At 39.1% G+C, this 9,513-nt stretch overlaps 1 protein-coding gene across 6 annotated transcripts in view; it reads right to left on the bottom strand.

The window, feature by feature from the left end:
* Nucleotides 1-7,902: 7,902 nt before the first annotated feature.
* cnsta (consortin, connexin sorting protein a) overlaps nt 7,903-9,513 on the bottom strand; it is a 106,994-nt gene continuing 105,383 nt past the window's right edge. For all 6 annotated transcript variants that reach the window (XM_070889205.1, XM_070889206.1, XM_070889204.1 and 3 more), the window contains one exon: nt 7,903-8,457. In XM_070889205.1, coding sequence (XP_070745306.1) covers nt 8,252-8,457 — 206 coding nt within the window. In that variant the 3' untranslated portion in view covers nt 7,903-8,251. The remainder of the gene's footprint in view (nt 8,458-9,513) is intronic.

Below are 9,513 nucleotides of genomic sequence, written 5' to 3'. Positions count from 1 at the left end.
TGATTCCATCTCCAACAGTGCACCCTGTGGAGTAGCACGTTATCACACTCAACATCTTCCCATTCCCGAGGTGATGTTTACAAGTATGTGAACTGTCAGATGAAAGTCAATACAGACCTTGCATTTTAAAAGAAGAAATGGAAGACATAATTCCCCTGTATTCATGGTGCGCACCGCCCATAGGGGCCCCGCATGTTCAGAGTTTAGGCATGCGAAGCGCATGTGCCTAAACCCGGAACTTGGGATCTGTAAAGAATCCTCTTGCTTAATGAAATAGATAGGTTTTAAGGAGTGTCTAAAGGAGAGGTTTAGTGAAGGAATTCCAGACCTTGGGGACAAGGCAGCTGAAGGCACAGTTGCCAATAGCGGAGTGACAAAAATCAGTGACCAGATTGGACTGCAGAGATTGTAGGGCTGGAGGAGGTGACAGATAGGGAAGGGCAAAACCATGGAGGGATTTGAAATCAAGATGTTACATTGAAACCAGGTGTAATGGAGTGATAAAGTGGGTGGAAATCAGTTGCACATGAATTTTGCCCACTGTGAATCTCTGATGGAGGTAGGTAGTGTCTGCCCAAAATAGGCAGGAGCTTGATGTATAAATTTAAATAGGGACTTGATTTTGCAACATTTCCACAGCTATGATGCTAGTTCCTGTTTATGCCCATAAAACCTGGGCATTGGGTGAAGGTAGGTGGCCTTTTCAAACAGGATCTATTTATCAAATGATACGTCTTGTGTTTTAGCTGCTACAGAAAGTGATTTGATTATTTGAGGCAGTGTGAAGAGGGTTTGCAAGATGGATTTTTGTTCCATTATTTTTTCTACTTACCTACTCTATTACTACAATGCTTGATAATCCCACCGTACGCACCTTGAAGTGAGATTCCAAATTAAATTGAAGCATGTTTACTCACCCTCTCTACTTTTACATCGGGAGGCCAAGATCTCTGATGTTTTAAGCATCAAAGCTTTGTACCGACTTGGTTCACAGTTTCTCCCTCCCTTCATATGCATCAAACCTGTATTGGCTTGACCCTGCTCACTCACTCTTCCACCTTCTTTATTAGAAAACAGGAAGCTGTATCAATTGATGAATGCCAATATTGTTGATTTATATGTAGATCATACAATTGTACACAGTTGTTAGATTCTGCTGTTAAGAGATGCACCCTTCACTGATATTTGGTAGGATTACTTGAACATCTAGATGGTTTTTTTGCATTCTGTATTCTGGTTCAATAAGTAAAGCAGCAAAGCCAGGAATCACATACTAGTGTGGCTAAATCATTGCAAATTAGATGCATCTTGGGCTGCAGCTATACTGTGCAAAATGCAGGTGACCAGACCAGAGTTATATTGTGAGCTGTGCCTGGCTTCAAATTGCATTTCACCTGCTATTTGAGAACTCTCTGTTATATATCCATGTGCAAAGAACCACTCCCAACAGCTATTTTGTAATGTTAAAAGATGGGGCACAGGAGTGTGTGGTTTCTCATTCGTTAAAGAAACTCTGTCGTAAGTTTAAGTGTTCCAGTGGCCTATTTGAGCACATTTAAACCCAGCTTCATGCTACCAAGCTTGTGCAGTGAGACAACCTCTTGGAGTCACACCATTTGGTTTAATGAGTTTGAGTCAGGTTGTATTTAACTCTGGATTTAACTCTGGTGTTTGGGTGCACCTTAAACCACTTTGCATCAATGCAACTGTAATTTTACAGGACAGTGGAGATGGCAGTATTCAAAGAAGTGGGGAAAGTTTTCCTGGTGTCCTGGCCAATATCCATCGCTAAACCTACATCACGAAAATAAACATTATCGGGTCATTTATCTCATTGCTGTGTGCAATTTGGCTGCCACGTTTTCCTACATTACTGCACTTCAAAAAGTACTTAACTGGCTGTAAAGCACTATATAAATGCAAGCGCTTGTAGACCCCAGTGCTAAATGGAATATATAAAGCCTCACTTTATCGCTGCACTCTTTTTAGAGAATGTGCAATGGGGAAACAGTAGAATACAACTGTTACTTAACTGAAGAAAAAACTTTATGGAAGTTAGACAGATGAAAATTGGCTGTGGAACGTAGGTGGGCAGGGCTGCATTAACAAATTGCTTGGGGCAGGGAAGTTGGGAAGCGATTTTGTACAAGTTTGGTTTGGAGGCTTTGCTTGCTAATTCGTGCAGAAAGCTGGTTCAAGGGGGTAAAAGAGCCTTCCTCATCCCATATTAAAAACAGATTGAAATATTAAGATCCACAGCATCTATTGCGATTGCATTTTTTTTGTGCAATTTTATAAAACCATTTTGCCCCTCAATGGTTTCAGACATTCACATAAGCAGAACTTGCCCCACATGATCCAGAAGTGCTTTTTGTAAATCATCTGTCACTGCAGAGTTGTGTGATCCTTGAGGATTAACAATTATCCCTGGTAGTAATCTTCTTACTGGATTAAAGATGGTTTTATGCTATTACACTATTTAAGTAGACATTTAAACACACCAGACTTTCACGAGAAAACTGCCAATATATTTATTTACAGTGATATAAAGCACTAAATGTTCAGCACATACCAGAGAGAACAAATATAAAACTTCAAGTACAACTAAGTAAGTCTGCAATGGGTTAATCTGTTATTCCAATAGTCTTTTGTTTGGAAAACAAAATCCTGGTTGCTAAATGTAATAAGGTGTTCTTCTCTTACCCTTTTGGTACTGTGTCACGCAAGCGAGGCGTCTTCTACAAATCAGAAAAGCAGCAAATTTCAGTTTTTAATTCACCTAATTCCTTTTGAAGTGAGGTTTCCAGCCAACATTTACATCACAAGTACAATTGACAATGCAACAAAGACAAACATTTAAAATAAAGTATATTGAAGCAAGTATGGGACACATTCATATGCACAGGTTCCTCCATTCCACCTGTCACATATTTCCAAACAAATGAGTTTATAGCTGAAGTGTCAGAATATAATCCTAATGGACAACAGCTCTATCTGAATACAAGAACCCCTGCTAATTGTCAAATGCAACAATCTGTAATTTAAATCAGTGAAGCATGATTCATGAGGATCAAAAGAAACCACCATGATTTTGATAAGCAGCTATTTGTCTTCTAATTAAAATGATAACTAAACATCTAACATGAGGGGCAAGTGTGTTTGAATTGTTCTGTTAAAATTAGTGATCATACATGATCCCATTAGAATAGTCTGAATAAAAGTTTATACCCCAACAACCACTGAAAATAATTCAGTTTTTATCCAAGTGTACAGAAATTTATTTTGCAGCCTTAAAAGGTGCTCATCAGTCTGAAACACAATATCCACCTTCCACATAATATGGATTGATGTAGACCCAAGGCCAACCCTGTAACTTCATCTGGCTTGTCCTGAGTCTAAGAAATTTCTATCTGAGGGCTAAAAATCACTGTACTTTGGTATATTATTCTGCCCAATGTAAAATAGTTCAACTTAAATTCATTGCTACCACCAGAATGAAATGAAACTATGGCATCAAGACAAAAAGGTTCTTTGCATAATTAATTTGAGGCATTTCATTTGGATAACAGGCTGCTAAGGCTTCACAGCTCATTTACGCCCACCTCATTCAAGGCGATTTGGATTTATAGATCGCATTAAAATTTAATTTCAATTCACTGCATTTCCTTTATCGAAGCTGTATTTTCCTCTGATGGGAACGGAGATGAGTTTTTTGCAGGTGAGTTAGAGCTCAAAGGAGACTTTTTTTGAAACTATGGAAAGATACACATGGACAGAATAATACCTTAACCTCTACTGAAAGTACAGCTGATTTAGTATTGAGACATGGCAAATACTTGTGCCATTTTAATCTATACACCAACAGATTATATTCATGAAATAATCCTGAGAAATTATTCTGGTTTAGCAGAGAACATTTGCAACACATCTGTTCAGGATAATGTCACTGGATCAAGCACCTCCATCTACTCAAACTATAAATTTAGAAAAAAAAGTCAATTTAATCTTCTCCAAGAAAATTATAGGCACAAGATTTTAATACAATATCTATATAATTAAAAGTTTTCTGTCTAGAGAGAGGGTAGTTGATACCCAGGGAACCATATCCCTTCAGGAGGTAAGGAGACAAAATTGGGAAAATAAACATAAGAATTAAGTCCATTTTCAGGTTAAAGAAGCTTGTGAACCACAGTCCAATAAAGCCACATTTGTTTTGAAACAGACTGCATCTTACAATGTAAACAGTTCAAAGGCCATGCTGCAAATAAACAGACATAAAAATAATTAAGTAACTTAAAAGAGAGAAAATCCACCAAACAAAATGGATCGGTTTATGTCATGATTTTCTATTTTTAAGAGCAATGTAAATCACATGTTGTTGTAATCTCAAAATACATGGCCAGTGATGGAAATTACATGATACACTTTACAACAAATAGTTCCATCTTCAAGTTACAATTCTCTATACAAGTTTTACATTTTAAACCAATACAGTAATAAAATTACTATACATCATGACATTATGGTGGACATGTTAAAACTTTTATCAATGCAATAAGTCTTACATGATACAAAATGAATAAAAATATTTAACAATTCACACATTAAGCACTCGGCTCAAAAGAGGTGCAACTACCTCCAAGACTACAGAACTCAATTGTAGATTGCTGAAATTTTAACATGCCAATCATTTAAACGTACATGAAAAAGAAAGCTTAAATGATTTGCTCTACATACAGCACAATCTACATTAAATAAATTAAATTTCCAAATTATTTTTTATAATAGTGTACTGATCCAGCCAGTAACACACTGCTATTGTACAGCGCCTTCTATAATATAATTATGCGTCATGATACAATTCAGGTTTAAAGCTGGCAACGTTATAGATATATATTAGCTAAAAGTTTGTGCTAAAATTTAAGGCCCTTTTACTAAAGTTTTTAATATGATTACATCATTCAGGCTGAAGGATAAATTGCCTGGCAAGTCCCCTAATCCAACATGCCAGAACATTTTTTTTTTTTACAGATCAACACAGATCAGTTATATCAAAGAAGGATAACAATGATTGCTCACTGCTATTTACATAGAGGGACAACTTGTTAAAAGCAGAACTAATGCAAACATACAAAGAAAAACCATAAAATAAAAACTCTTAATACAGAACATGAAAGCAGGTCTCTGCACCTTAAATGTTAACCTCTTTTAGATGTTGATCAACCTACTGTGCAATTCAAGCATTTTTTTTTGTTTTTATAACCAGAATCAATTACCCACTATTTGCAGATGCCAACAAATTAGAAGATATAGGAGAAATCGGTTAAAGGCTTAAAAGTGCTATGCAATGACATTCGGAGATGAGATAATTACTTATGATCTGCTAGAACCTTGTGCGTGTGTACCTTTGTGTAGAGACCTGCTCTTTACTTCATAAAATGTTTTCCAGTGTTTTGTAAAAACTAATTATATGGGTGTGAATTAATAATTTCTCAACACATGAATATTTCACACCTCAATTTTAAAATTATTAACATACCTGTGAAATGACAGCACATGCAAGTTGCAATATTGTGCTTTGCGATGCAACAGAAATTGGACTTCAAGTTGTCAATTCTTTTACAGTACGGACAGCATTCTCCTGCATCCATGCACCTAAACAGTAATAAAACCACTAATTCCTTAACCTCTCCTCCGGAGATTATTCTACAATGCTGGTTTCCCTTAAATTTGCAGAGGACTAAGCAGCAGAATCTCAGTATTCAGCATACAGACACCTGCTGACAGCAAAGATGGAGGCCAGAGAGCAGGTCTGGCTTCCACCTTTCAAGCCTTTTCGGATGCAGCTTTCCAGTGCAGGGAACACAAATCAACATGTTTAAACCTCAAAATCTTCATCATAGACAGTCCCTAGGAATCGAGGAAGACTCGCTTCCACTCCTGAAGTGAGTTCCTTGGTGGCTGAACAGTCCAATACGAGAGCCACAGCTCCTGTCACAGGTGGGACAGATAGTCACTGAGGGAAGAGATGGGTGGGACTGGTTTGCCGCACGCTCTTTCCGCTGCCTGCGCGTGATTTCTGCATGCTCTCGGCGATGAGACTCGAGGTGCTCAGCGCCCTCCCGGATGCACTTCCTCCACTTAGGGAGGTCTTGGGCCATGGACTACCAGGTGTCAGTGGGGATGTCGCACTTTATGAGGGAGGCTTTGCGGGTGTCCTTGTCGAGTTTTCGCTGCCCACCTTTAGCTCGTTTGCTGTGAAGGAGCTCAGAGTAGAGCACTTGCTTTGGGATGCGAACTATGTGGCCAGCCCAGCGGAGCTGATCGAGTGTGGTCAGTCCTTCAATGCTGGGGATGTTAGTCTGGACGAGGACACTGATATTGGTGCGCCTGTCCTCCCAGGGGATTTGTAGGATCTTGCGGTGATATTTCTCCAGCAACTTGAGGTGTCTGCTGTACATGGTCCATGGCTCTGAGCCATACAGGCAGGCAGGTATTACTACAGCCCTGGAGACCATGAGCTTGGTGGTAGTTTTGAGGGCCTGCTTTTAAACACTTCCTCAGGCGGCCGAAGGCTGCACTGGCTCACTGGAGGCAGTGTTGGATCTCGTCGTCGATGCCTGCTCGTGTTGATAGGAGGCTCCCGAGATAAGGGAAGTGGTCCACGGTGTCCAGGACCGTGCCGTGGATCTTGATGACTATGGGGGCAGTGCTGTGCGGTGAGGACAGGCTGGTGGAGGATCTTTGTCTTATGGATGTTTAGCGCAAGGCCCATGCTTTAGTACGCCTCAGTAAATACATCGACTATGTCCTCAAAATATACCAACTTGAAAGACGATGTTATACAGACACACAAATTTTCAGCACATTTTATAAACAGTTGGAAGTAATAAGGCTACAATTCAACTAAAGGGTTCAATGACATATACCCTACTACTGATGTGCAAAGTGGGCAGGTAACCTAATCACAAATGCTGGTCAATGTTGCTCAAGAGGGCGTGAATAACAACTGGGTTGATTTGATCAAGTTTCTCTCTCTGGATGCAATCAGTCTTTATTTAGAGCCACCCTCACTTCCTTACCCCTTTTCTCCCAGCATAGCTGAGATAAGTAATTTACGATGTGGAGAAATCATAGCTGTGAACCTAGATCTCACTACTGCATAATATTATACCACAAAACAACAATGTGCTGAATCAACAGCCACACTCAAAGAAATTCTAATGCATCACAAAGCAGGACATCTGCACGTCGATTTTTAAACAGCCGCTTTGACAAATTATTTACGATGCATGAAAATGAAACTGAATTTAACAGAACAAACTCACTGAGGAAGAACCATCACTGAAATTGTATCACTGACTGGTAAAAACAGTAATAACTTACTCTCACTCAGACAGCTCGACCAAATCATTGATTCTCAGTGAATTACCCTCACTGTCACACACATATGTGACAGATTACTCAAAAAATAACTGACAATATGTACATTTGAATATTAAATGAAAATACTAAGCTTTACACCCGAGCTGTACAGTTAATAACAATCTGCTCAAAAAACGCATTCATCTGTGCGTTGTTTTGGGGGTGGGGGGGGAGGAGAAAGAGAAGAGAGTGGGAACAAGAAGGTTGACATATAAAATCAGACATTTTTAAACACCACAATAATCACTGCTATATTTGAGATCTGTAGAAAAAGTTGTAAGATATTGAAAAACAAAGACCTGTGACAGCAAAGGAATCTGAACACAATTAAAATGGTTTTGAAACCAAAAAAGACTGTATAGACTATGACACTCCATGATTTTTGAGGGGAAAAAAAACAGATGGTAAAATTGACAAGTAAAACCAAATACAAAATTATCAATTGTAAAAAATGTCTGTTCACATTAATATGACTCATTATGAATCTAAATTATTACATCCTTTATGTGCAGATTATCCTAAAAGGTAAATTATACAAAACCCATTTCTTTTAAAAGTGATTGGCAAGCCTGATGTTCGCACATTCTGCACACTATTAATGAAGTTGTATATTTACCCTTCCGCGTCATGTCAAGCTATGATTTGTTTTGTTGAGGTCTGAAACTCCAGCTTTGAAGTTCCTGTGTTGTGTCCTATTGACAGTTACATTCCACAGCAGTTAATGCATTGCAGCAGGAACAGCAAGATGATCAACTGCTCAATGTGGTCCATCTGAACCCTGACTTACACAATGACTTCAATTCTATTTATGTGGATATAGTGTTACTTAAGAAAATAACAGCCAGTGCTTCGCTTTCTCAATGCCTTGTTGGAACTGAGCATAGTAAAAGTCCATCTGTGCTGTGAAGTCTCTGCACACACTGGACTCCAGATCACCAAATGTGCAATAAAGTGCTGTTCCTCCGACACTCAGAAGTACTGTGAGAATGCACAGCAAGACCAAGAGGAGGCAGGAATCCCCACTTACTTCATCTAAGGGGAAATAATAAAAAATCTAATCAGTGCATTGAAGTGCGATAACAATAGAGTATGAAATATTTACAAAGACAGTCTACTAATTCACTTGATATAAAACAAAAATAAATTTGCAAATGTTTCTAAACCGACTTATTGCTCACACTGACTATTGATTTGGTATTTCAAACTGTCAATCTCTAATATTACTTCAGTCACTCATTACATGACACTATTTTTGAAGACAAGCTCCCCTCACCGTCCAAAGTTGTGCACTAACTACAATTAACAAGGCAGCAAGGCGACCAGCTGCCAGGCCTCCATCAAATGACACGGTGAATCTGCCACTAGAAGATGCACAAGACTATAAGAACATAAGAAATAGGAGCAGGAGTAGACCATGCAGCCCACGAGTCTGCTTCGCCATTCAATACGCTGATCTTCCAACTTAACTCCACTTTCCTGCCCGATCCCCATATTCCATGGATGAGCTTCCTTCAATTTAATTTTCTGTTGGAAGCACCTGACTTCTACTCTGTCTTTCCACAGCACCACAATTAAGAGAGATTGAAAGTTAGCTGTGGGTATGTGAGGGGTGGGGGGGGGGGACAATATCCCACACTGCCATGGAGCCAGACTCTGGTGCTCTGAAATGCTGAAATCATATTCTTAAGTATGCACAGACCTTTCTGGGTATGAAAAGGGATTCTGTGTCAAGAAGTCCTGTTGAGAGTAAATGGCCCGTTTCTGTGTTGTAATTTCTATGTATGCATATGCATAATGGTTCTGAAATGAGGAATTGTTCAGAAGATCTCTAAAGCCAGTGTTATGCTTGCAGGAGGATTCAGCCTGTGTGTTTGTGACCCCATTTGCTCGTGGGCAAATAAATGTCTTACCCATTTAGGAGAACACTTAGGATATAGGAATGGGATAAAGAGGACCTCCAAAAGGATCAGTTATAAATCATGACAAACAACAAGCTTTGGTTCCCACTGCTAAATCCTTTAAACATTAGTCGCAGTGGATTAGGGACAGGTAAGTTGTGCTGTAGTAGATTTCATCCACATTTCACAA

This window comes from Pristiophorus japonicus, chromosome 9 (assembly GCF_044704955.1).
Source record: "Pristiophorus japonicus isolate sPriJap1 chromosome 9, sPriJap1.hap1, whole genome shotgun sequence".
Classification (NCBI taxonomy): Eukaryota; Metazoa; Chordata; class Chondrichthyes; family Pristiophoridae; genus Pristiophorus; species Pristiophorus japonicus.
The sequence above is the reverse complement of the archived record's forward strand: the minus strand, read 5'-3'. Positions and strand labels throughout refer to the sequence as shown.